Genomic DNA, 26,835 nt, shown 5'->3' with positions numbered 1-26,835 from the left:
TATGAAGAACTGAGACTGATGTCCTGTTAAAGGGGGAAGTTACGATAACACTGAGGAACCTTTGGGCTGCTGTTTTAATACTGCTACAACTAACCAGGGGCAGAAATATAACGCGCTCGCCAACTCTCAGTAAGGGCACATGCTCGCTAGGCTGACCGCACGACACGCAGACCTCAGGTCAGCGGACGGGTCAGGGCAGCTGACTGAGCAGCGTGTGCGGGTCATGTCAGGTGGGTGTCAGTCATGACACAAGAAAGGATTTTTTTTTTTTTTTTAAAGACCCATCATTATACAAGAGCCGTGGAAAAACAGGAAATTGATTATTTGATGGTTTTTGACCACAGGGACAAAATAAAACGTCAAGTGGATGAATGAGTGCATTGCAACCCAGAACGGATGTTAAACTTCCTCTTTCAAAAAGACAAAAAAAAAAAAAAAAAAAGTCTAGAAAGTGAGATTGTTTCACTGCTGAAAGCCGTGGTGTCCAAGGAGGAGGGGAAAAACAATGAAAAACAAAAACAAAACTGTTTTCCCTTCTGAGATCAGTGCCAGTTTCAGCCGCGAGCGAGGTTAGCTGCCGCAGAGTGAGCAAGGAGTGCGGGTCGAGAGCGGAGCACTGGACCAGTCCCTCCCTCACAGCCGACCCCAAAGTCTGTCCTGGTACGTCAGCATCACACACTCAGTCCTCACTCGCTGGTTGGCGGTGAGGGGACAGAGAGAGGCTGCGTCGTCTTTCTGCAAACAAACCTGCAGCCCGTGTGTGTGTGTGTGTGTGTGTGTGTGTGTGTGTGTGCGTGCGTGTGTGTGCGCGCAGCATCCAGCGACGCCTCCTCTATAAGAAGTCCAGTTCCAGCGCTTGGTGCAGGGACACGAGGTCGCCGTGGGTGGAGATCCTCCAGAAGGGCATGTTGTGCTGAGCAGAGAGGTGAAAAAGCAAATCAGACAAACTCTGGTAGGGGGTCCCTGTTATAGTCCACAGGCCCACTGGCCACCCACTTTGACAAACACCGCTCCAGCACTTAAGATCTTCTAAGAACTTCTGATCGGATGTTGCATGATTCACTTTTTCCTTTGTGTACTGAGACAGTTGGTAGCCAGTCAGGGAACTGCATTGTTCAATAGAGCCACAATGCTCGATAAGAAAGGAACTGCTTGCTGCCAAACCTGGGATGGACTTGACCCCCAATTTACACCAAAAGCATCCGCGGCGCGTCTGCAGGGGATTGAAAAATCCCGTGACAACCCAGCTAGTTTTGCATTTATTTAAAGAAAGCAACAGTGAAACAAAACTCTTTTGTTCATCATAGTTTCTGATGAAATCTGCTTTATTATTTGACAGCCGAACTTAACAGCATTGAAGCCGATACATCACGTTGACGTTTCACAGTAAAATCCAGCACATAGAAAAACAAAATCTGGCACATTGTACATTATGATGAAAATCAACCGGATCCACCGCGTTTTCCAATCATTGACTTCCTGCCTGAACGATTCCACCTGCTGCGCTTGACTTGGTCGCTACGCATGAAGCGTGAAAAAATAAACGGCCCTGTTCTTTACCAGTGCGGTGTGGTTTCACGCTTCTGCGACGCTTCTGAAACACGCCCGCACCACGCCTGCACACCACGCCTGCACACCACGCCTGCACACCACGCCTGCACCACGCCTGCACCACGCTTGCTGTGAACCTGCACATTGACTTCAATAGCCACGGTCTGCTGCGGAGCCACGAACGCTTCAGGTATAAATTGGGGGTTACTGTAAGTTGCTTATCTGCTGGTCCAGCACTTAACTTCTGATTGGACGTTGCATGATTCACTTTTTCCATTGCGTACTGAGACAGCTGGCAGCCAGTCAGGGAACTGCGTCATTCAATATAGGCTATATTTGATAAGTACTGCTTAGTATTACCGACCCAGGGCTGTATAATCAAGAATCCAGATTACTCGTGTGCGCTACGCTGGTGCTGTTTAGCATGAACACAGCTTAACACAAAAGACAAGAAGCTATGAGAAGAGGAGCTGTGAAGATTTTACCTGTTTTGCTGCAAACTCCTCGTCCCGACCGTCGCCGATCACCACGTAGGTCACTTTCTTCCCGAAGCGAGAGATGATCCTCTCAAAGCAGCTCTCTTTTCCTGCACGGGAGGACACCACAGCCATGATAAGGCACCACTCAGCAGGGAAGCAGCACAGTTGTTTGGTTTCCTCTGCTGCCAGACATTAGGACATTAATTAATTGTTTATTTAAAGAAATGGACCTATTTTTGTGGCACTGTAGATGTTCTCGATGGGGAAAACGTCTCCCAGGCCGTAGAGCAGCACTTTAGCCAGAGCCGGGACCAGCTGAGTGGTGGTGACCAACACATTCATACACTTCCCCCTGAGTAGCAAAGAGAGACAACAACAGTGTAAAAATGATATAACAGCTCTTATAAAACTGAAAAAGAAGGCCTAATTAAACGTCAAATGTTTGAGTCAATAAACAAAAAAGAAGGAAAATAAAAGCACGCTCTGCTGAGACCTGGACTGGATGTGCAGCAGAGACTTTAGCGCCGTGTTGAGCCAGGCGTCTGTCACGTTCTCGATCTCTGACCTCAGTCGCACGAGCAGATCCCTCTTCATGGGACTCAACAGGCCTGAAAGAGACATCGAGAAACAATGGAGTTTTCCTGCTTCCTGGCTCAATTTAGGCCAACACTTGGCGAAATCGCCCTGCAAGAACAAACCATGAGCATCCCGTGTGTTTAGTCTGTTTGCGTGAGCTCACCTCCAACATTCCCTTTGTAGCCGTTGTAAATCTCTTTTAACCGGCGGTAGCGAAAGGCCAGTTTGCGCATCCACTCCACGCCTCCTTGAACGCCGGTGGCGGCGGCGGTCCCCGATGCTCCTCCACCGCTGGGACCGTTAAAGCCGTCTGCCAGGAAGTTGTAGTTGCTGCAGTGGGGGGGGGGCATTTATTAAATAAATAAAAACTTTTGCTGACAAGAGGAGGAGGAGGAGGAGGCACTCCAATCGGACCGTCACGCACCTGAGCTCTTGTCCGTTGTCGTCAGAGGCGACGTCCTCCACGTGGACTTGATCACATTCCTGATGAAGGCAGAAAGGTTCCATGTTTTAGCAGGGATGGCAGACGGAGGTTTATTGGCAGTGACGCTGATCTGAGAGCACCATACCTCCAGGTCGTTAAAGAAAAGGTGAGTGTCTGCCAACTCAAAGATCAGCTCCTCCATCTGCAAACCCAAGTTCAGCATTGTCGCTGCATCCTGTGAAAAAAAAAAACCCCAGCAACAATTAAAATAATTGTCAGACTTTTCTTAGGATCTTTTGCACATTCACAGGAACACACCTTCCCAAACTTCTGCGCGAAGGTGCCGGTGAGGAGCGAGTGGAATATAATGATGGTCTCATCCAGGTCCCACAGAAAGATGCGCTAAAACAAACAAAAAAACGAACATTGCTGACAACGCATGCTTCAAACCAAAGCGTCAACTGGACAGGAAGTCAGTCTGCTACCCTGTTTACCTCCAAGTCGTTCTCGGCAGGCGGGGAGCTGTCCGACTTCTTGCCCTTCCCCTTGGCTTTGCCCACGGAGTTCCTGCGTCCGACCTCGTCCTGATCTCTGGCTCCGGTGGGAGGAGCCACGCTGGCCGGGAGAGCTGCTCCCGCTGGGAGGCTCTCTGGCGGCGAAGCGTCTGCCGCACGCAGCCGAGAGTCTCAGGTTAGCGTGCGGGCGTCTCGCCGCGTAAGAGACGTTAAAGCAGCTCTCGGTAACTTGAGCTTGCTGCAAGTTTGCTACGTCGTAGCAAACGTTCTACACTTTTCATCGTCTTTCATCGAGGTTACATATTGGGTTCCATTCCATCATTTTACAATCTTATGTATTTGTAATAGCAGTATGTAAGACTGCCTCTAAATACACGTGTGACGTTGCCGTAAAGTGGTTCGTCCGGGCTGTCGGGTCGCACTTGAAAGTCACGCAGTGCAGTTACAGCCGGCACAACCCCCCTCTCACTGCCGAGGCGGCACCATTGATCCTATTAATCGTTTATCTACCACTTTACTGAGTTTGGAATCATACTTTTATGGTCGAAAAGTTACATAGAGCTGCTTTAAGACGAGGCCGACGGGCATTACCTCTGGGCGGCAGCCCGGCAGAGGCCGCCTGCTCTGACTTCTCGGCCGAGTATTCGGCCACGCCCACGCCGGTGCCATGCTCGTCGCTGCTGGGCAGCCCTGCCGGCACGTAGCTGGAGGGCAGCGTGTAGTACTGGGAGAACTGGCTCTGTCCCAGCGAGTTGTAGCTGTTAAACTCCTAGAAGAGAGACCAGCGTGGGGTAAGAGAAGAAAAAAGCCATACAGGAAAGTAGCAAAAAAACATTTTTGGACATCAAGTCTCAAGACCACTGTGAATATAATTGTTTTGTCAATAGGTTAGGGTCAGAAGAGGGTATGCAGCTCAGATCTGGCAACCTGCCCACATCGAAACAGTACCTAGGCAGGATTTTACTCTTCTCCTGATTCAGGCAACTCACCTGTTGAGCCACTGTGGAGGGTGCCGTGGTGGTGGCTGTGGCTGAAAGGATGCTTGAGTACACACTAGACGTTGTGAAGCTCGAGCCTGAAGACACAAAAGACGCTCAGCTAAACCAGTGGTGGCAGCAACAAGGAAAAGAAAAATAAAGCAGGAAAGTGCTTCCCGACAATGACCAAAGAGTGGAATAAACGGAGCTGAGCTGGGCGGTGTTATTCTGTGAGGCAGGGTGAGGTCGCAGCTTGCCTTGGTTGGGATATGAGTAGTGCAGATGGCCTTGCTGGCTCGAAGTGTATGCAGTGCTGAAGCTGAGAAACCCAGGCTGACCACCAGAGGGCGCCTCGGGCAGCCCGGTCTCAGTTTTAATGCCTGGCCACAAAGCACCTGAAGATGAAAAAAATGAATAAAGAAAGGAGAGCAAAGGGAGGCGGAGGATGAAAAAAAAAAAAAAAAAAAAAAAAGCAGTGGCGACAGGAGGGGAGTGTCGGCCGAGGCGGGGCGGAGTTAATAGAGGAGGCGGCCCGCCATCGGTCGCAGGAAAACCTAGTGAACGGCTCCCGAGCGCAGTGAGGGCCGTCGAAGCAGAAGGTACGCAGGTGTTGATGCCGAGTTGCTGAAAGTGAGCGGACAGGGCTGAGCGAGCGGGAGAGGAGGGAGGACTGACCGAAGGGCGGCAGGCCGTAGGTCTGGCCCGTCTGCGGGAAGGACGAGTAGACGGTGGACTGAGCCAGAGGGGGGAAGGAGGCCTGGCCGGGGTACGACGTCACTGCCGGGCTGCAAGAGAGAGAAAGTTTGTGACTGGGGGGCCAGCTGGATTTGCATGATGAAGATAAAAAAAAAGAAAAATCATGTGCGACGTCTTCTCTCAACTCACTTGCTGCCTTGATAAACCTCCTGCGCTGTGTATTCAGATGTAGCTGTTGTGTCTGTGAAAGAAAGAAAACAAACACACACACAACAGATTTTTTTCAAAGTGAACATTTTCGAAACCGCACTTGAAAAAAAGACGCATTTACACGAAGCCGTAATGAAAAAAATCCCTGTTGACACGGTTACGCTGGAAATGACTGAAAACGATGTCTATGCATCGATATCTATGCCCGGCCTGGTGTGGCACCACACGACTTGTTTAAAGAAGCAGGAGCTCGCTAACCACATTAGCACCACAGAGAACAGAGAGAACTTCTGCTTCGTGTTACTTAAGAACACAAAGCCCTTAAAAGGTCCATGCTAAGATTTACTGGGCGTCGTGCCAGTAAAAGTTTGCTAACATTTTTGTCATTTAGGTTTCCTGCCTCAATATAAATATGTGTGCGTTTTCAGAGAAACCCGTATTCGTGTAAACGGCCCCTTAGTTATGTGTGCATGAGACGCGTGCGTCTCTTTTGCCGCCGCTGCTTCTACCTGAATGTGTGTATGAGTTGATGGCGTCACCGCAGGCTTGAGACGCCGCACTCCCGGCTGCGTCCGACTGCTCCTGATCGCCTGGAGCCAAAGGGGAAGCGGGCGTTAGCGCTGGGAGGCTGCTACAGATCCCCGTCTGTGTGAGATCTCTTCTCGGTCACTCAGTTACCTGCATCCAGTTGGGCGTTGGAGAGCGTGGAGTAGGAGCTCCGCTGCTCCGAGGAAGTCAACGCGTCCGCGGGACTCCCGTCGTCACTTAGATTATTGGAGGAGCTGCTGATGAGATTTTAAAAAAAGATAAGAGGACAAAAGTAAGCAGTGTTTCTGTATTAACTGTGCCTTCAGAGTGGAAGTCGTTCAAAATACCAACCTGGCCTCTTTTTGCAGTCCACCATCTATGTCCAGCCTGGCCTTCTTTGGCTGCATGTGAACACACACACACACACACACACACACACACACACACACACACACACACACACACACACACACACACACACACACACACACACACACACACACACACACACACACGTTATTTTTAAATCTCCTTCATCACTATCTAAATTAGGGATGCGCCAATACCCATTCATGTTTTAGGTACCGATACTGGGTTTGAGTACTCTACTCGTACGCAAAAAATATATGCCGATACTACAACACCGATACCAGTTGTATATGTGTGTATATGACAATTTTGTTAAATTTGTGTTTGTACTGCAGTGAAACTTGTGACAGTCACACAGTTCTCAGCTCTGTGGAAAAAAAATCTAAGTAATTCTATAACGTGGAATGGCCTTAATAAGTACTTGGTATCGGTGAGGACTGAAATGCAAGCACTCGCACTCTACTTGCTCTGCAATAGGGATGCAAGTTATCGATTAATTAATCATTAGTTAATTGATCTCATCGACCGATTAACAATTAATTGTTAAGCTAGGATTTCTTCCTGCGAACCTAAATTTCACAATGACAAATGTGTAAGGAATACATTATTTAACGATTAAATAATGTTGAGGGTCCAATGTGACCCAATCTTACATTAGAGAACAGAAAAAGAAAACACCTTCAACATTTATCCTCTGACTTTATTTAAAAAAAGAAAAAGAAAAGTGGTTTAAAAGTAACTTGTTCTAGGTATATTATGACCATCACAGTATCTACAGGTGAATTGCTCTTTCCTGCCACTACACTGTTATATTAAAAACCCATATAAAAAATGTTCAATTAATTGTGACTAATTTAATTGAATCAATAAAATTCTTAATCGATAATGTTAATTGTTAACATCCCTATTCTGTCACAAAGTTGTATCGGTGCATCGCTAATTACGTTTAAAAACTAAAAACACCAGCATTTAAAATGTGGGGAGCAGAACATTTAAGCTTTGATTAAGGGGTGAAGCATTTCTGACGTTTTGGCAGCAGAATTAGGAAATAAATGTGCCAGAACACTTTCAGCCTCCCATCAAAGCCACCCCTCCTGTCCTCCCCCTCCTTGTACAGTGTTCAGGCATCTTCCCGGAGACTCACCGGCAGCTCCTGCGAGTCGTCCATCTCTGCAGCCGAGCGAGCCGACATGTCCGCAACACACTGCCTAGTCGGTGGGGTGGGAGAGCACGACCGGACCCTGCTTCACACAGACACACAGGCAAGCCAGGCATAAATGGGCCTGAGAGGTCACTCCTTATGTAGTGTCCCGGAGTGTGACACCGCCCTCCTCCCTCTAGTGACTTCAGAAGCTCAGTGATGCGTCCGTCTCCTGCCTCGGAGATCTGGGGCATCCTGGTCGACCGCGCAGCACGAGACGTTGCCGACGAGCCGAGGGCACGTGTGGCGTGTTGACACGGCCGGATGTCCTCGCCATGGCTGCGTTCATTTTGGGATTAGGGGAAAAAGGGTGGCCGCCTTATGTATGAGTCTGACCTGCATTTAGCTGAAAACAGACCCTGCGGAAAATGTTTGTGCATGGACGCAATCTGTCGTACCTCTAGAATCTGCACGTGGGAGGTGAAATCTAAAGGCAATATACAGCCATGTGACAAAATTAGGACACCCCATGAAAGCCTGCTTGTATTGGTAGGATTTTTAACAAATGGATGAATGATTAAAGTAATAAACCTAAGAAATTAAATATGAAGAAAATACTTCCCAAGAGCTTCTGAAAATACAGATTTTACTGAAGTATATAATCTAACTCTGTGTTTTTCAACCGCTGTGCTGTGACACAGTGTTCCCTCGAGATAATGTCAGGTGTGCCGTGAAAAATTATCCAATTTCACTTGATTGGTCAAAAAACAACAACATTCCATCGTCGAGTGACTGCGCTTTAAAGGGAATGCGAGCCTATTTTCCTCGCTCAATTCCTCCCAGGATATCAGCTTTGTGTGCATCTTAACAGGCCCATGTTTCACACTGGGTGAGTATATAAAGATGACATATTGTCATTATTTATCTAAAAAGTGCCATTTTATAATATATTCGATTCATGGTGTGCCATGGAATTTTTTCAATAAGATAGGACACCCAACCCCCTAATAGCTAGTGTTAGCCCCAATGGCTGTGAGACGCTTCTTGTAGCCATTGTTACAATTGCGATCAAGTATCCATGCATTCATCCATTCATCTATCCATCATTTTCACATGACTGTAGACCTCTTTGTCAAGGGACCATGTATTTTGTCCATGTTGTGACCAGTCAATCACCTGACGAATCAAGAATGAGATACACGACTTGAGGAATAATTATAAATGGGCAGTTCAGACACGATTTGTAACCATTTACACAGCAGTTTACGTCAATACCAGCTTGCTAAGCGTTAGTAGGCGACAGATTGGGGCTCAATTGCAACAAACTGTATCGACAATATTAACAGTAAACAAGCTACAAAGAGCTTGAGGACTTTTATGTTGCGGTCTGAGCAAATTAAGGATTTAAATTGAAGAGCAACTAAAGCATACTACGACCACCATGGTTCTACCCCATTCTTTAGTGCACTACTAACTCAACTCCTTCCTTGTGGCTGGAGATGTGGTACATTTACCTAACTGACACGATGCACGCAGTGAGAGGAAAGAGGTCACACCGGACACAGCACCGGAAAAGGCACGTTTCGCATCTCAGGTTTTGTTAGACAACCGGCACAAATATCATCTTGCATAAGGTTTATGTAAGTTCTAAGTGCCCCCTTTCCACCTCGAGGAAAAATTAGGTCACATACTCATGGTAAATATGGGAAGATTGGGACAAGTTTTTATTTATTTATTTATTTATTTTTTTAAAGAAGTGTTTTTCAATCCCCAGCAGCTGACTTTACCCATTGTGAATGTTCTGCTTTCTTTATATTCCTTATTAAGATGCTGATATGCCCCAAAACAGTCATCATGCCCATCTGTCACATATCACCTCCACAATGACATTTTTAGAATATTAAATGACCTCTGGAAGTCCTAGCTTCTTGCTAGTAATTGCCCCGCCTGCTATATATATATATATATATATATATATATATATATATATATATATATATATATATATATATATATATGTATAATAAGAGCTAAACGTTGTTAAACATCAGAGTTTAGAATGAAGCACAAGTGTTTTGATAGGATGTATCAAAATTTGCCCAAAAACGTCTTAATAAGCTCTGTTAGTCAAAATAAGAATAAGCACGAACAAAATGATTACATTTTGAAAGGATCAAAACATTGTTAATGAACAGCGCTAACTGTGACGTTCCTCCATCTGTTTCTTAATACGATGGACTCAACGAACTGTTTGATTGATTCTGGAGCGTTTTCTGCGGCTCGGATTGACCCAGCGGCCGCTTTCCTTCACTCATTTGATTTACTAATCAATGACAAAAGAGAAATCGTGCAGTTCCTGTCAGATTTCCAGACGCTGCTCCTGCCCATCGCGTCTGCAGATGTAGCCAAGTGCTATCACGTTAGCCGATTCCAGCAAATAACCCAACCCGCACACAGTCTGCCACAAAGATGGATCCTCGTTAATACCAGCGACAAAGCGTCATGTTGAAAAACAGATCGTTTCGGAGCCAGCATGCAGCACCATACACTGACGTCATTTAAAACAAAGCAAAACTCATGTTTATGATATGGGCAGTCGATAATAGCACAACAACAGCGTATCGCTCAGCATTTAAACGCCGCCCTACCAGCGTCCATCAAGGAGCATTAGCTTAGTGATAGCGCGGTGTTAAGCGTATAAACTCAAACTTCAGATGTCAATTCAATACATCTACTAACCAACATGGCTATGGCAGATGGCGATCACGTTACTAAACAGGCTGCGAGATACTTAGTTTGGATCATGCATTAAAGTTTTGCGTTTCATGAATTAGTCGGCACCAGCAGCCATTGGAAAGGGGGTATAGAAATGGCATCGTGTAGAAGCATCTCTGACCCGTTGCGGCCGTAAAAGCAAAAACCACATGTATCGACACACGGAAATGGTCGAAACTATTCTTACCATTGAAGGGGCAAAATGATTCGCCTTAATTAAAAGAGCATCGGAACGAATCCACAGTGACAAGCTTTGTCTGTTGTTAGGGAGCACTATTTTGCAGGAAGTTTTAGGTGCCGCAGCGCGCATGTGCGGACTGGCCCTGAGAGACAGAGGTTCTTTTCTTCGGCGCGACGGGAGACGACAGGTGTGGCGAAACGGGAACAGCACAGGTGAGGGCTAAAAATGTGCCAGCACTGTGAACCCGCTGTCGAAATGAATTCCGCTTTATCGTAGGGTGTCTTACTCGAAAACGTGTTTTTAAAAATGATCCCTTGTTTTGTGTAACATGGGTTGTTCACTTGCAGCCAACATCACCTGCGGCTGACAATGATAATCAAGAATTTCCTAATTCCTTACTAGAACGACTAGAACACAGAAAGAATTGAGTATGGACTTAAAGTTTTATATTTTAAATGAGTTTCATATTTTTTCCTTTAATATGTAATATTTATGCTTTTTGACGTTTTATTTAAGATAGCGCCGTACACTTTAGCTTTATTTATTTATTTATTTATTTATTTATTTATTTTTACTTTAGTCCATATGGTCTTGAATCCAATATGTAGTATTGCAATATGTTTAGGGAGCCACTCGTTTTTCCACCTTCAACTCGTGGCTCATGAAAGCAGGAACTGACATGCATTGCAATCGGATTTCTTACGAGATGCTACTAAAACTTAGACACTGCATTAAATAATTTTGTCACTCTGTAATGACATTTTATTTCATGCAAGTGACAATTGCGATCTGCTGTGTTTTAAGTAGTGTTTTATGGATACAAACGGCACAAATGCTTAGAATTTTATAAATTTATTAGCCATTTCTGCTTAGATTACATTTCAGTATTTCGGTCGATCATGTAAATTATGTTCTCTGTACAGTGGTAGTAGAACGAAAAATAAATATGAAAACCTTCGAACCAAGAAACATCAATGCTTCCAAATATGGAAGAAAATCATCAATAATTGTTTGTTGCCATTTTCTGCATTTCACCCTGCATGGTAAAAACATCTCATCATCCCAACACTCCACATGGAGAGTAACTGGAAAGTATACAACAACTTTATGACAATCTCGCTACTTTAAGATCTCTTCTTAATATCCAAATATAGCATATCAGATCACACAACAAAGTACAACGTACACTTACAAAAAGACATTTCCTTTACAATTACCAACATTTTTATTGCACTTTCCAGAACCATCATCTCCGACAGGGGAAGAAGCTACGCCATCTAGTGGTACTTCTTCATAAACGCAGCGCTCTTACAGGGATCATTTTCGCGAACGGGACGAAGAGGTTCAAGCAGAAAAAGGATATGCATACAGTAATTGTGGATCAGGCCGCCTTGGACAGGCACAAGACATTCACAGTTCTTTTCTACATGATGCGTAAGTACGAACAAATAGAAAAAAATAAATCACAAGATATTGTAGTTTTGGAGTGTTTGCAATAAAACAGCAATCACTTAAATGCAGATTTATATTTTAGTTTTGGAGTGTCTGTGGTGAAACACCAACACCTAAATGCAGACTGATATGCAGGGTTCCTCGTCATAGATATGGACCTGCCCCTCATTCATGCTCGCAAACGCAGTTTCACACTGGTTTTAAATCGGTAGAAAAAAACAACTGAAAAAAATAGAGCTATACCAGGAATATGATCACCTCTGACTCTATTATATACATTTATAACTTGTTTTAAATATATGAAGAGCTTTCTTATAAGTAAAGGGAACATGTTCGCTGTCCTTGAAACTTCAGAACCTTTTCATTTTGCAATAAAATATATGTAACTTTCTTTTATATTACACAGTACAGTAAAACTTTGATCTTCAGTTAATGAGGACAAAGTGGTCAAAAAAGCGTTTGATGAAACACACCAGAGGCTACAGTTTGGTCCAAGTACATCAGCCTAAAATGCCATTGTTTCTTCATCCTAGCTGCTAAGATTAGAATAAAAAGACTTAAAGATATGCTGCCGTCTAATCCAAAGTTAGTGATTCTTTTTGCGTCTCTTGACCCTTGTTCCCTCAAGTGCAATGGAGCGTTAACATGAAAACAGCAGTGCGCCATCAACTCCAGAACAGTTTTAACATAAGCGGAAATGTAATGAAAAGGCATCACTCATAGCAGCTCACGCTCAGGTCCAAAGCCAAAACGAGTGAAGTGGTTTTGTAGTAGACTAATGACGTCATCTGCTGTCATCCAAAACTGCCTTAAGAACCTCCAGGCACTTCTCTCTGTGTCAACGGTCGTCGCGGGGTCCCTCGGAGAGCGTCTTCGGCCCATTCTTGGCACATGAGTTATGATTTGCGGGTGGTTTTAGGCAGAGGAGTCGAACCGGTGGTGTAACAAGAGTCCCCTATCAGTACACGAGTCATGCACATCAACGTCTGCCCCTGGTGTTGACGTCCAGGAAGCTCTTCCCCTAATCAGGATGTGTATTGTCCCCCCCCGCCCCATACAGGTCTACTCTGACGTGGTCCCTCAGTCAAAATTAAGACGCTAGATCCATCATCACTGCCAGTTCCCGGCGCGTTGGCGCTCACATGAAGGAGTGCTCGGCCGGAGGCCCGTACGAGAAGCCTGGGAAAGCGCCGGCTGCCTCCTTGATGCTGCTGGTCACGGTCAGGGTGTCGGTGCACAGAGACGAGGTCACTGGCAGGTGAGTGAACTCGGGGTCAAAGTGCTGCAGGTCTGTGGGGCCGCTCTGCCAAACCAAGCAGGAAGGATGGTGTTAGATTAAGCTGAATTAAAAATAAGACCTTAAAGCAACACAGCAGCGTTTTCCAGATCTTGTTTTATGTTTGATGGTGCCACTCTCTCCGTTATAAGTCAATGAATCTCAAATATAATATTGAAACTATGATTTTGCAATCATTTGTAAGGTAGAAAACAACACAGTGTAGCAGTGACAGTTAATTCCGTAGTTTGCCCCTGAGTCCGCACCCATTTTGATGACAGTTTTGGTTAAAAATGTCACAAAGGACCTCTTTTCCCAACATAAAACAGATAAAATAATATAATTTTCTAATTTGTTAATTAATTAATTAGTTAATTATTTTAAGAAAAATGAGCTTCAGCTTTTGAATGGACTCACCACTGAGGGGATGAATGGTGGTGTGATCTTCTTGGCCATCAGGTCCTCCCAGTTAATCGGGGAGAAGAAGGAATGGTACTTGAGTTCGAGCTGGAGGAGAAAACAAAAAACAAAATGATTTGGTCAACACACCCGAGCATAAACACTTCAACCTCTCTCCCGTTATATCTTGTGCGCCCAACTTACAAAGTCGTCCTTCATGCCGAGCCTCTTGGTGCGGTCCTTCTGCAGGAGCCCCTCTAGCAGCTCCCGTCCGGCGTTCGACACGTTGGGTTTGAGCACCGGGGCCTTGTGCAGGATGTTGTTGTACATCTCAGCCGTGTTACGACTGTAGAACGGGGGCTACAGTGTAAAAAAATAAAACAACATCTCATTAATTTTCTGGAGCAGGTTGCACCAGGGGGTGTAAAACCAAAAAACTTTAATTTCGGACAATTTCAGAAACAAACATTTTTCTAAAATTAATATATATATATGTATATTTAAATCTGAAATGGTCAAACTGTATTCACCAGTCCGTAGAGCATCTCGTAGAGGACAGATCCCAGACACCACCAGTCCACAGTGCGGTCATAGGCTTGCTTTTGCAGGACCTCTGGAGCCAAGTACTGTACGGAGCAATGGGAAAAGTTACGTTGTGTGGGTGTTTCTGGAAATTCCGAATTGATCAAATAAAAAAAATGAGACCAATTCCGTACCTCAGGCGTCCCGCAGAACGTAGTGGTTGTGCTGTTGTCCTCCAGACCTTCTTTGCAGAGGCCAAAGTCAGTGAGGACGATGTGGCCCTGCGAGTCCAGCAGGATGTTCTCAGGCTTCAGGTCTCTGTTTAAAAAGATTAAAGTGTTACCGGCCGCGCAATTCTTGTGAATGGGTTTGAAGCAGATGTTATGACGGCAGAAAGCCACACGGGGGCACTGCAGGGCTGCTTATTACCTGTAGACAATGTGCAGGGAGTGGAGGTAGCCCAGTGCGCTTGCAATTTCGGCAGCATAGAACCTGGCTCTGGGCTCCAGGAAGATCCTCTCCCTCTGGAGATGGTAGAAGAGCTGTGGAGGAGACGGAGATCATGAACATGAAGGACTCCGAGAGAAGTCACTTTTTTTTTTTTTAAGGCAATATGCGACGGGAACTCACCTCTCCACCATTGACATAGTCTAGAACAAAGTACAGCTTGTCTGTAGTCTGGAAGGAGTAGTGCAGCCCCACCAGGAAGGGGTGCTGGATGTTCTTCATCAGTACGCTGCGCTCAGCCATGATGTGCTTTTGCTGAATTGAACAAAGCCAGACAAGACATTATTATGATGAAGTTTCATTAGTTAATTTAGCCTATGGGACATATGACGCTTAATCTCTCCTTATTAAATAATCAGTCAAAACTCACCTCTTTCTTCTTCATGATGATTTTCTTCTGCAGCACTTTGACGGCGTAATATTTGGTGGATTCCTTGTGCCGAGCCAGCAGAACCTGAAATTCAACAAACATTTGTGTGAGTGAGTGTGTGTCACAGATCCGAGCCGAGAAGGGCAACTGGCACGCATGAAGAAGAGACGGTGGACTGACTCACCTTTCCGAAGCTGCCTTTGCCGATGATTTTGAGGTAGTCAAAATCACAGGGTTTGATCCTGGTGCAGGGAAGGAAGCAAAGCATTAGGATTTTTTTGTTACAGACAAGTAGTGTATGCTTAAGCACATAAAACAAGCTACGGTGTTGGGGGATTTCGCAAGGCCACTTACTGAGTCTCCTCTGCCAGGGAACTTCGTGAATTTAGGAACATCTGAAAGAGGAGGAAGGATGAAAATTACCATATGCATTGGCTTTAAGAGAAACATTGCAGAGTCAGGAAACATCCTACACACTTACTGGACTATCAGGAAGTTCACTTTCAACCTCTTCGTTTTGATTCTCGTCGATCTTCAGGAAGTTGTTGACCTCGACACTAGACGGGAAAAAAAGAGGACAAACCAGTTCAGTGGAAGGTATCAAACAACACCTGTTTTGTTCTCTGTTATGTTCTCCTTTTGCATAATCAAGAAATTAGGGATGGTGCCAAATGCAACGAGAAAAAAATTGGGCAGTTTGCTGCATGACCTGAATGAACACTTCCTGCTTAAATTGTGAATGGCCGTCCATTCAGGTCGGATCTCCTCGGCGTGTCGCAGCCTAACCTGTCTGAGAAATAGCTTAAGTTGCTGACCTGCGGCCGGCCTGCGGGCTACGGCGCCCTCTAGTCTCCTCGCTGGAGCCTCAGCAGGTGCCGTAGACCTGCGCAGGCACACCGTTCTGTTTCCCCCCCTCCCCTCCCCGCACATCTCCATTCCCTGACCTGGATGTCAGGACACTGCGACGCCGTGGACCATGCATCATGCAATAACTGAATTACCAGTTTATCTCCGTCTAGGGGACAGATGGGATTTGCGGGAAAGGTGATTAGGCAGCAGCGAGGGCCACGAATGGGCTCGTCATGAAAGGACTATTCTTAACCTGGCTTCTTGGGACCCAGATTACGCCTCAACTCCCTCACAGGACGTCCTGCCAAGTTCAGGTGGCCGACTGGCACTGGACATGAATCATGAATGGGCTCGCTATCAGACAACAAAACAAAACCCTGCTGTCTGGATGTGGCCAGAGATCCTTATTGTGCTGTGTTTCAGGTCTCTTTGTTTTCAAAAGGCAAATATACTCACTGCTGGCAGATGTGTGGAGTGGACACCAGCTTCTGGATGAAGTCATTCAGACCCATCTTTCTCTCCTTGATGAAGGCTGCAGGTAGACGGAGCAGAGATAGTGTATTGTTAGAAAAACACAAAGCAAAACACACCATATCACCATGCGGCATCCGAATCTCTCTTTAATAAAATGTTCTGCGTTGCATCTCTAATCCACTGTCTATTTTTTTTTAGGTTCACGCATCTTGTTATAGGGTAGATTTGCGTGTGGTGCATAGAGCTCTAATGCTGCGGGCTTATAGGTTATGCAACCACTTGGGTCACTCATTCAGATACCGCCAGTGATGCCCAGCAGAGAATTTTTCCACAGTGGATTCTCATCAAACTGTAAAATAAGTTTTTTTTTTTTGAGAAACAGAAAATATCCTAATATTGTAATACACAACAGTTAATTTTAAATTTCAACATTCAATATGACACTTCTATTAAAACAAACAATAACACTTTAAATACGCTTTAGGAAATTCACGAAAATTCGATTTGCGACGATGAACGCAGCCGTAATTTACCGCCGCACATTCTGTCAATTCGTGTCTTTGAAGCTCACCGGTGAGAACGGCCACTATTCCTCTCATCTTGCAGTAAGTCAGATCGCATCCAGCCTCGGTCACAGCCATGGTGATAGCAGTTCAAATATCCAACAAAGTCAAATGCGCACAAAAAACCCCCAAACAAATAAAAAAAAAAGCCAGTAACAACGATCCTCTGAGATCTTGTCTGTCTGTTTGTCTGTCTGTCTGTCACTCGTGCGTCCTGACGCGGAGATCCTCACCGACCCAGCTCGCGCCGCGATGTGTTCTCCGCACCGCGAGCCGCTCGGCTATTTATATAGGCAACACGTGGTGCGCCGAGGTAACGCCTCCTCCTTTTGGTTGTCGTCACTCGCGTAGCCACGGCAACTGCCGGGGTCGTGACGTCACGGGATTCCGCTGCGGCCATATTCTGCCTGTAGGAGGCGAGGGATGACGGGAGCGCGCGCCGCAGAGGAGGCGGAGGCGGCGAAGGAAGGGGGAGGCGGGCACAGAGTGGCATCCCACCACCTCCTCCTCCTCCTCCTCCTCCTCCTCTTCATCACCTTTCTCTCAATGGAGGCTTAACGCTGTAATCGCCGTGCATGAGGCTGAGTTATCAGGAGGGTGAGACGTGTGAATGATACCATGACACTCCCCCCCCCAGCCCCCCAGCCCCCCACCCCTCTGCAGATACTCCCACCGCACCAACCCCCATCTGTAAAATTAGGACAGATTTTAGCTGCTGCCACTGCTGCAGTCGTCTTATTGTGAAAGGACGAGCAGAAATGTGTGTCACGACTCGCCTCGTTCCCGCCTTGCAGCTGCCGCAGAAGGCCGATCTCGGCGTTGCACAAGAAAGACTATTAAAAAGACGGATGAAAAAATAATAAGAGCACCAGCTCGCCAGATGCAGTCATAGCGCTTTAATCCGTCTTAATTCCAGGAATCGGCTCGCGCGCTTTTTGCATTCTATAGAATGCAGGATTTCGAACAGTGGACGAGGTCAAGGTCCCCGAGGTGGCTTTGCGAGACATAATTACATAAATACGGGGAAGCTGCAAATGACATCATGAACGTTAAAGGCAAATCGGGCATCGAGTCCAGCTGCCATAGATGTGGTCCACTAACCCTGTTACATAAGTTACATAACTGCCATAATGCAGATGGTAATAGCGCCCGAGGAGGAGCTGCATCGCAAAACTCCTCCGCCGGGGAAAGTAATCCTCGGTGTCCCCATCATTCACTAAGCTGCAGTGAAGAAGTGACTTTTAGATGAGTATTTCTTTCCTCTGCTGTTTTTACTGGGGGTTTTCATGTCTAAAGTTTATGTTGGGGGGTCCTTTCTCCTCTAACTGCTGCCTTCTGTCGCAATAGTTGAAATCCTCAGAAATCTGGGAATGTTTCAGTATGGCCGTACTGTTCACTTTGTCAAGATATTGATGTGCGTACGTCAAACCAAGAAAAACTATACGTTCCCCAGTGACGGTCGCACCTTTTGAACACATGATATAAATTCAGCAGTAGAAAAATCAACACAGATTTTCAAAGTTGTGTTCATTTCTCTCGCTTTTTTTTTTTAAACATGCCTCAAACAGTGGCGACTCCATGCTGTTTCCCTGGTGATATTTGGTTTTAACAATTGGTACGATTTATATTGAAGCACTTTGTTGTGCGTTTGTGCCACTTTTTGTCCGTCCAGAACACGGTAACATTCATTTTCCAAAAAAAAGAGAGAGAGAAAAAAGAGCCAATTCAAAGGCAGCAGACTCTGAAAAAATGTGGAATTCTCTTTTAAAAAATAAGAGAGGAGCAAAAAAAGAAAAGAAATCCCCCTGGTTACAGTAATGAACCTTTCACTCAGCTGACCATGGGGAAGCCCTGGCTTCCTTCCTCGGCCGCACATGTGACAGTCATGCAAGTGTTGATAGAAGTGAGAATTTGCCGCTTGGACACGTCTGGTGCGAGCGAAAGAGGAAGCTGCGTGCACCTTGTTGGCCCGAACAGAGGGGTGCTGGTGATGAGCCAGCCAGCTAGCCTGCCTGCTGAGTTTCCTTTCATATCCGGAGCGGCTACGTGAGCAAACACTTAGCTCTCATCGCTAACACTGTTTGCACACAGAGACACACGGCCGATCCAGTTACACGACCGCAAGGCCTCTCGTGGCCTCTGGGGGGTTTTCTTTCTTTCGTCCTGTCGCTCCCCACCGTGAATTATTCATCTGCGTAGTGACACGTCTAGTGGTCGGATTTCCTCTTTTTTTTCTAAATTTCTCCGCTAAAGAGAACAAACACGGAATTTTCCTTTCATTTCAAATTTTAAAGTGGTACTTTTCTTCCTGCCGCTGTGGGGCTTTCCTTTCACACTGTGCCAACAGTTATCCAGTAAATCCTCACACTCCATCAATGGCCCCGTGGTGCCGGATTAATCTGGCCTTTTTTTAGCAACGCCATAAAAAAAAAAATTCTTTCTGGTTAGTCATGTGACAGATGCACTTCTGCTCATTGTCAAGCAAGTCCCACGAGTCACCTGCTTGTAAGAAAACACCCTTAGGGACGTTGTGGATCAAACCTCCCCAGGCTCAGTTTAACACCATGCAACTCCTTGCTGTCCTGGCAGTTGAATGAAGATGGAACGCGCGCACAAGCAAAATGTTGTTACGGTAACTGTTCCGCCGTTGCTGCAATAAGCTTTAATTGACATGCATTTGTCAATAGCTGTGGATTCAATTGTCAGTATGCCTTAATAACAAACAGTCCATCCAGTGTTCCCTTAACTGGTTGAAGGAGTTAAACAGTGAAGTCAAATAGTGACTGTCAGCAGTTCATTTCATTTGCGTTTTTACAAAATGAATGAATTAGACAGTATTTAGGAACAGGCTTGTTGTGCTGTAAAATGGTATTAAAAAGATGGGTGATTTTATAAAAGGCTGAGATAAAAAATTTGACTTTTCCTTTGTTGATATGCTGTAGCAGAGGTTTATGTGCTGTGATTTGAAATAGCACAAAAAGGCCCCATGCACATCAATTTTCAAATCTTAATTCCATTCTGGACTCAATCAACCTGCCGCAATTCATTGTTCCAAACCTCTCCAGAAAATCAAAATATATCAGTGCCTCATGCTTTCTGACCAATGGAATAAGCAACCGAAATAAGATGGACTTTTCTCATTTATTTGGCTTCCAATTAGAGTCAAGACACCTTTATTGTTAGCAAGTATTCGTAAAGTGATTTTAATATAATATGCAACTTTTATGTTTTATAACAGACGTCATTTAGCCACCCAATAACATTACATTTAATAATTGTTTTCTAGTTTTACAAAACTGACTTTCCCTAGAAGGCTGCCTCTGTCTTTCAGGCGTATCTCTGTTGGCTAATAACATTTTATCTCTTTGGCTCGATGATCGTGATGTCAGCTTCAGAGACAATAAACCTCTGCCAGCCTCCGGTGCTGTAAACAGGCGGCAGCAGAAGGTGGACGGATGAGTCATGCCAGCCGTCCAAACGGGTCCTCGGTGACCGAGCGAGCGAGCAGGAAGGCTGTTTTGCTAATGAGGACGGAGGATCTCCAATTACAGCGTGGGTCTCGTCGACCCGCTCTCAGGAGTCATTACGGCCCTAGTTTGTTTTGCACCCACACCTTCCACCGGCGCAACATCATCGGCTCCCCCTCGGCCTTCTTCTTCTTCTGCTCATCCTCAGTTTTAAGCCCGCCGCCAGCATCGCACAGTCACACACCCCTGGCCGGCGCTGAGCGTTGCTCATGCCGCACACGCTGGCGAGCAGCAGCAGACCTGGAGGTGGCGACCGGCCCGACAGCCAGCGCTGCAGTGCAGCCTCGGGCGCCCAGCGAGTGGGAGCAGAATCTGGCTCATGAGACCCACCCAACTAGAATTACAGCCCTCTTCATTTCCCTCCAGATCTGCAGGCAGGAGATGAGATGTCTAACCCCCACACCTCAACCACCACCACCACCACCACCGACCCACCGCCTCCTCCGCTGTTCCTCCACGGGGATTAGACGGATGCTAACGCAACTGCTTCATTCGATAAACAAGCAGGAGAGGAATCTTTGCATGCGGTCGCTCAGATGCCGGAGAAAATATTTGAAGTGATGTGGCGCATTATGACGATGCCGAGCGAGAGGGATGAGCCCACCTATTTTAAAACCGCAAAGCCTCTATTAATTTTAACGGTGTGACTGGTGTTCACTGCTATAATTACGGTGAAAGGAGCTTCAGCAGCAGAGACGCTGCCGGTGCTGCACGTTTATCCTCGCAGAGCCGCCGCTAATGACTGTTTTCATTAGTCGGTCACTGTCGGACAAAGGGGAAATTAGTTGCACGTCAGCGTGGAGTGGCATCAATTACACATGTGAGGGTAATCGTGCTTTAAAGCTGTGCATTGAACCCAAGAGGCAGGTGGATGGCAAGAAATGAAAGAAAAAACGGTCGTTCAGTAATGACACCTCCTTTGTAGGTCAAACATGATGAATCAGTTCAGGGCCCTGACTTGTTTTTGATAAATGACTGCGCCTGTTGTGATTCCATTAGATGCTAATCCTAAAAAAAAACAGATACAAACCAGATAAAAACGAAAACCAAAACATTTTAAAATGCTGCAGAGGCCTGGCCTCTGATGAGGTGAGCGCCAGCGAGGTATTCATTTGATCCAGTTTGTGTTGTGCAGAGCGTGCTGGCGTGTGGACAACCCAGCGTGAAAAAAAACCAACCCTAACCTCATGAGGTCAGTTGTCTCTGTGACGCCCGCATCCAGACATTTTCTGCCGAGAATTGATTGTGCTTGGTGGTTGAGAACAAAAGCACTTAATGAGGTGTGCAAAACGTTTTGGATGGCTCGGGTTAACTGTGTTCCAGTTTGTGGCCAGGCGTAGCCACTTCCTTCCTTTGCTTGAGGCCTCTTTGTTTGTTTGTGTCGTTGTCACAGTAGGTGCGTTCGGACAGTGTGGACACGGGAATTTGGGATCCTTGCTTATTTATTATTCCTCTGACAATAAGATCTGATGCCAGCTCAAACAAAATGTGTCTACTTAAACATGAATAATAGAGCCTATTCCTTTTTGTCTTGATGCAAGACTCAACACTATTATGCAATGTCTGATTATTAGCTTCAAAGTCAGCCAGAGTGAATTTAAACCAACCATCTGCCATTTCTAATGCAATTTTAAACACACACAAAGTGCATTTTCTTTTTACCAGTTAGAGGGTTGATACTATGACCACCAACACGCACCAGTCGCCACCAGTAACTGGTCAGACCACGCTCAAACAACTAAACATACATAGTTTCATTATCAAACCAAGTGAAGCATAGTTTCAGACCTCACTACTGGGTTAAACGGTCCTGAGTTTGGTTCATCTGGACTAAACTGAACTGGTGTGAACGCGACCTAGCATGAAAGGGTAATGGGATGTTATTTATTTTTTCAAGTACAACACCGCTGTCATTTTAGCAACTGTCCAAACTTGAGAGTGCTTTTGCCCTTTGCATCCAATTCTTGGCACAAACCCCAGCAAGACATTATCTTGATTACACACAAAAACATCCTGTTAAGTTCCTTCTATTACAAAAGCCGTGGTTTAGCGCGTCAAAGGTAGTGAAATATGATTTTCAGAATTATTCAATCCTTTCTGTCCTGGCCACCAGCTCCTCTGGTGTTTATATCCTTTTCAATTTATGAAAGCCAGAGAGCAGAGGAGATGGAACACTGTTTGACATCCCGAAAATTAACCAGACGCTGAAGGAAACAGGCGGAGGAGCCTTTGAACCTGGCTGCAGGCCAGAGAGCAGGGACGAGTTACGTCAACGATGTTGGAGCAGGCGGAGAGGGTTGTGGAGGGATGACAAAGAGCCGTTTAATGTTTAATGGCCCGGTGATGAAAGAGTCAAACAAAGAGGGGACGATATTTAGATGTCTGAGCGGTGAGACGTGCACAAGGGAGGGGAGACGAGTGTCTGGGCAGCCGGGAGCATCTTCTGACAGTCGCATAACACAGCAGCGGATTTCAGAGAGCACCTACCGATGAAGGATTTCTTTCCGGTCTTCATGTCCTCCTCTGTCTCTCACTCTCTCTCTGTTGTAAGAGTGTCCAGGTGACTGAGAGCGTGCGCGCACACACACACACACACACACACACACACACACACACACACACACACACAGGCGCAGTAATGATGCAGTTCTCCTTTTAAGAACGATGCTCCCCTCCGCCGTCTTTCTCCTTCACTGTCGATGGCTCTGGCTGTCGCTGCGGTCGGGAAAAAAAAAATGAAAAGAAAAAAAAGGCAGATAACTTTAACCCAGCTGCACTTCCCTTCTCTCTGCCGTTTCTTCCTCTTATTATTGCTCTGCCCCGGTGCTCGCAGCAAAATAGCTGAAACCGAAGAGCCGTGACGCACCTGCCTCTCCTCCTCCTGCTCTTCCTCCTCCGCCTGCTCCTCCTCCGGCTCCCCTCCCTCGGCCGCTCTTTTTTTTATCTCACCTGGAGAGGAGCGTTGAGCAAAACAAAGGCAGGTGTCTGCTTACGGCTGCTGCGAGCGTGGGAGTCCCGGCGGATTGGGGTGGGGTGTAGTGGCGGGGTTCAGTTTCCATGACACGGGAACCACCTGAGGATTCCAGGCAAACAGCAGCGTCATTGATGTTCCGGTGGCTGCTGCTGCTACGCGCTGGGCTGCACCAGGGCTCGTTTTTTTTTTTTTTAAAGAAAAACACAGATTGGGACTTGACGGATTTGAATCCGTCAAATCCTGCTCTGAAAAAGACTCGCTATTTGCATGGCTTCGCCCAGGACTTTGCATGATAAACTTGATGCCGCGGCGCAGAGAGAGTTGCACACAAATGAACAAATCAATACATTTGCATGTTGTGCAACATGCAGTTTGCAGCGTCGTCACCGACATTTAGTCCCTCCCGCTGATGCTCCAGTTTTTCGACTACAACTACAACTGCGCATTCCCATTGGCATAAGAGTCACTAATGATGGTTTGCCACTGTCCCACACACTCCCACTGACTCGCTGTAGCAGATATTTTGACCTTGACTCTGTCTTAATTTTCCTGCCGGATCGTCTTCATATCTGTCTGATGGATGTTCAAGCGAGCTAGCTTGCTAGCTGAGCTTGAGAGTTTTTAATGTTGAATGTATACATCAAGCTTTTTGGATTACATTCAGTTTGTCTGAACTTCTGCATCACAAACAAATGATTCATCTGATCATGACAGCTGGACAGGACAAAATCCTGGCTCCGTCACGTCTCCCGGCAACGACGACGACATCAAGGACAATCGACAAGCCAGTTGTCTGTACCAGGTGTTGTTTGACCAAACAGGATGTAGATTACTGGCTCATTGATTCGTTGCACAGCCCGCTGATAAAGGCCTTTTCAACCAGTCGCCCCAGCAGCCAGCCGAGCCGGCCAGGATGGGGCAGGTTCACTTGCAAAGGGGAAGACTGTTAAATGCCGACACTCATTACGGTTTAAGCGTCAGGAAGGAAGTTGACTATTCGCGGACACTGTTTTTGAGATGTGGTCACACTGCAGGACGCTTTAATGCATTTAAGAAAAGAGGCGCAGCACTACAAACCTGGTGGTTCGGAGGAAACGCAAAAGAAATTGAAAGCACAATAAATAGTTCACGTCTAGACCTGCTGTCAGACTTCCTCAACCTACCATCAACTTGAAACTGATATATTTTCTTGATGATACCACAACTTGAAGTGTCCCTGGCCACATTGTGAAGGGCTTCTTGCTCAGTTTTTGTGATGTTACAAAGAAGGTGCATCATGGGAGTTACTAAAGAAACATTTGAAAGCAAGGTGTGTGGATATGTAGATGTACAGCAGATCATGCAAAAATAAACAATTCTGTAGTCTGCTGAACCAATCAAAGATAACTGAGCAAATGAAACTTTGAATAACTAAAAATTAGCTTGTTGTCTGGTAGATTTTTTTTTATTTCATTCGTGCTGCAGTTCACCTCACTGCAAAACACAACTTTGATAACAATTTCCTCATCCTGATTATGACGGCAGACCATGATGACCGATTTTGTGCGAAACATATCATCTGCATCGCTGATGTAATGACCCGCATGTTTACAGAGGGAGGCTTTTTTTTCACTGCGCCTTCATTCTGCCTTCACTGCCGTCCTGCCGCCCTATCAGACGGCAGTGACGCACCGGCTCTCGCCCCGCAGCTGAACTCAGGCATCAGTGGCAGAGACACAGATATTCTTCCCGCTAAAAGACAGACTCGCGGGCATCCTTTAAATTCTAGAGAGGTTTGACCCGATGCTCCGTTCAGGAGAGTATCATCATCTCGAGGTGAGGCAACTTTGCCAACAAACAAATTTTTCACATTCCCTCCTCCCGGACAACACTGCATGACACACTTCCTGGGGAAAGTAAAAACAAACGCAGCACAATATCCCGTAACAACAGTGAAGGCCTGTTTTTTTTCTTGGTCCCGTGGTGACACCAGTGATCATCTTGTATGCGACAGACAAAGTGAGACCAATCGGGCTGAGCGTGAGCAGAGCTGTGGATGTGACACGGTGTGATATGCAGTGACGGCGTCGCTGTCGGGAATGTTGGAGGAAGAAACAGCAGAGGTGGTGATCGCTCACACTCTTGCTTGTTTTTTCCCTCCACGCTTTTGTGGCTGTTAGATTGGAGCGGGGAAACTCGATATGAACGCCAGCGTGAAGAATACCAAGCATGCGGAAAATGTGGAGGACGTAAAGTGAAGTTAACAACTGAGAAGGAGCATTTAAGGTGTTGACGAAATTGCAGAATTTGCTTTTTTTGCTCCATGTCCGGATACATTTTGTTGGAATATTTTTCAGTTTGAACTGTGGCCTCTAAACCTTGGTTACCTTGTTTCTTTTTACTTGTTACTTAAAACAAATAATTCAGATGTCATGGTAAAATGCATTAACATAAAAAAAAAAGTATATAAATATTTTTTTGCTTTCATGCTCATCTAAATTAGATTGAACCCAATACTGTCAGATCCTGACAGTACTGACAACCACTGCTGATGCTGGAGGTTTCATTAGTATTCAAAACAGCAGGATCTGAATATGTGACCTCACAATGGCAACCTCAACTATTCTTTGCAAGTTTTTATATATATATATATATATATATATATATATATATATATATATATATATATATATATATATATATACATATATATATATATATGTATATATATATATATATATATATATATATATATATATATATATACATATGTATATATATATACATAATATGATGAAGCTGACAAAAAGTAAAAGTACTAGGAAATGCGGACAATGTCACTGCAAAATGTACAGCTTCAATCTATGTCTATGCTTTTAGTGACAATCCTCCTCAGGGATTGTTCTGTGCAACCCCTGTGTTTCAGCGGGCTTCTGACTGCTCACTCGACTGTAAATGTGAAGGACAATTAACCTTTGAGCAGTTGGAGGAGTGAAGAGGCCGGAGGAGGCCGGAGGAGGCTGTAGGAGGCGAGGGATTGAGTTCACTCTGTCTGTACAGTAGGTCACCGTGGGAACAAGAGCGGCTCACCTGTTCTATCTTTAACCTGATTAGCAAGAATCATTCTGGTGGCGGATCCTTGAGTTGTGTGTGTGTGTTGTCTGTTCCCCCAGTAACGACAGGGAGGCCTGTCCTCTGTGGTCTTGTGGAGAAGGGAATCTATATCACACCGGGGATATCGGAGAAAAAAAACCAAGCCCGATGTCCGCCCCTGGTGGGGGAGGAGGGTGTAACCCGGCGGGTGAGATGGATTTAACGTGATGCCCCTTTTAGACATGTAAGCAGAGGCTGACACACAAATAGAAACGGGCTACTTTAGTCCCCGTAAGAACCGTGTGATCTGTAATGTAAAATGTTGAGTCACAGCAGTGCAGGGACGACATGCACAAGCCTGAGTGGGCCTTTTCTTTGTTTAATGGGGCAAATGTTCATTGTCTTTGCTCAAATTACACCTCCTTGTT

General features: G+C 45.7%; 2 protein-coding genes across 5 annotated transcripts; both read right to left on the bottom strand.

Moving 5' to 3' along the window:
* Nucleotides 1-445: 445 nt before the first annotated feature.
* On the bottom strand, nucleotides 446-10,582 carry eya3 (EYA transcriptional coactivator and phosphatase 3). 3 transcript variants are annotated; one of them, XM_076012251.1, is made up of 19 exons: nucleotides 10,429-10,582; nucleotides 7,470-7,566; nucleotides 6,308-6,357; nucleotides 6,107-6,210; nucleotides 5,938-6,018; nucleotides 5,408-5,459; nucleotides 5,198-5,307; nucleotides 4,780-4,917; nucleotides 4,535-4,620; nucleotides 4,137-4,314; nucleotides 3,525-3,694; nucleotides 3,349-3,432; nucleotides 3,176-3,265; nucleotides 3,031-3,089; nucleotides 2,770-2,936; nucleotides 2,524-2,638; nucleotides 2,261-2,382; nucleotides 2,037-2,137; nucleotides 446-913 (listed from the first exon to the last, which is right to left on the bottom strand). In XM_076012251.1, exons 2-19 carry the CDS (start codon nucleotides 7,515-7,517, stop codon nucleotides 833-835), a joined length of 1,836 nt encoding a protein of 611 aa, XP_075868366.1. In that variant the 5' UTR covers nucleotides 7,518-7,566; nucleotides 10,429-10,582; the 3' UTR covers nucleotides 446-832. The 3 variants fall into 3 exon arrangements, with proteins under 3 accessions (XP_075868366.1, XP_075868367.1, XP_075868368.1); XM_076012252.1 differs by having other exon boundaries at nucleotides 7,470-7,569; nucleotides 10,429-10,576; XM_076012253.1 differs by lacking the exon at nucleotides 4,780-4,917 and having other exon boundaries at nucleotides 447-913.
* Nucleotides 10,583-11,258: 676 nt separating this feature from the next.
* Nucleotides 11,259-22,985, bottom strand: LOC142876941 (serine/threonine-protein kinase Sgk1). Of its 2 annotated transcripts, none has more exons than XM_076011225.1 (13): nucleotides 22,849-22,985; nucleotides 16,254-16,329; nucleotides 15,430-15,505; nucleotides 15,303-15,343; nucleotides 15,133-15,190; nucleotides 14,949-15,032; nucleotides 14,702-14,833; nucleotides 14,501-14,613; nucleotides 14,266-14,389; nucleotides 14,080-14,175; nucleotides 13,754-13,909; nucleotides 13,568-13,657; nucleotides 11,259-13,177 (listed from the first exon to the last, which is right to left on the bottom strand). In XM_076011225.1, the coding sequence occupies exons 1-13, from the start codon at nucleotides 22,874-22,876 to the stop codon at nucleotides 13,013-13,015; spliced, it is 1,239 nt and encodes a 412-aa protein (XP_075867340.1). In that variant the 5' UTR covers nucleotides 22,877-22,985; the 3' UTR covers nucleotides 11,259-13,012. The 2 variants fall into 2 exon arrangements, with proteins under 2 accessions (XP_075867340.1, XP_075867339.1); XM_076011224.1 differs by lacking the exon at nucleotides 22,849-22,985 and adding an exon at nucleotides 16,843-17,087.
* Nucleotides 22,986-26,835: the final 3,850 nt, after the last annotated feature.

This window comes from Nelusetta ayraudi, unplaced genomic scaffold (assembly GCF_046127955.1).
Source record: "Nelusetta ayraudi isolate G7.1 ecotype Tasmania unplaced genomic scaffold, CSIRO-AGI_Nayr_v1 ptg000135l, whole genome shotgun sequence".
NCBI lineage: Eukaryota > Metazoa > Chordata > Actinopteri > Tetraodontiformes > Monacanthidae > Nelusetta > Nelusetta ayraudi.
The sequence above is the reverse complement of the archived record's forward strand: the minus strand, read 5'-3'. Positions and strand labels throughout refer to the sequence as shown.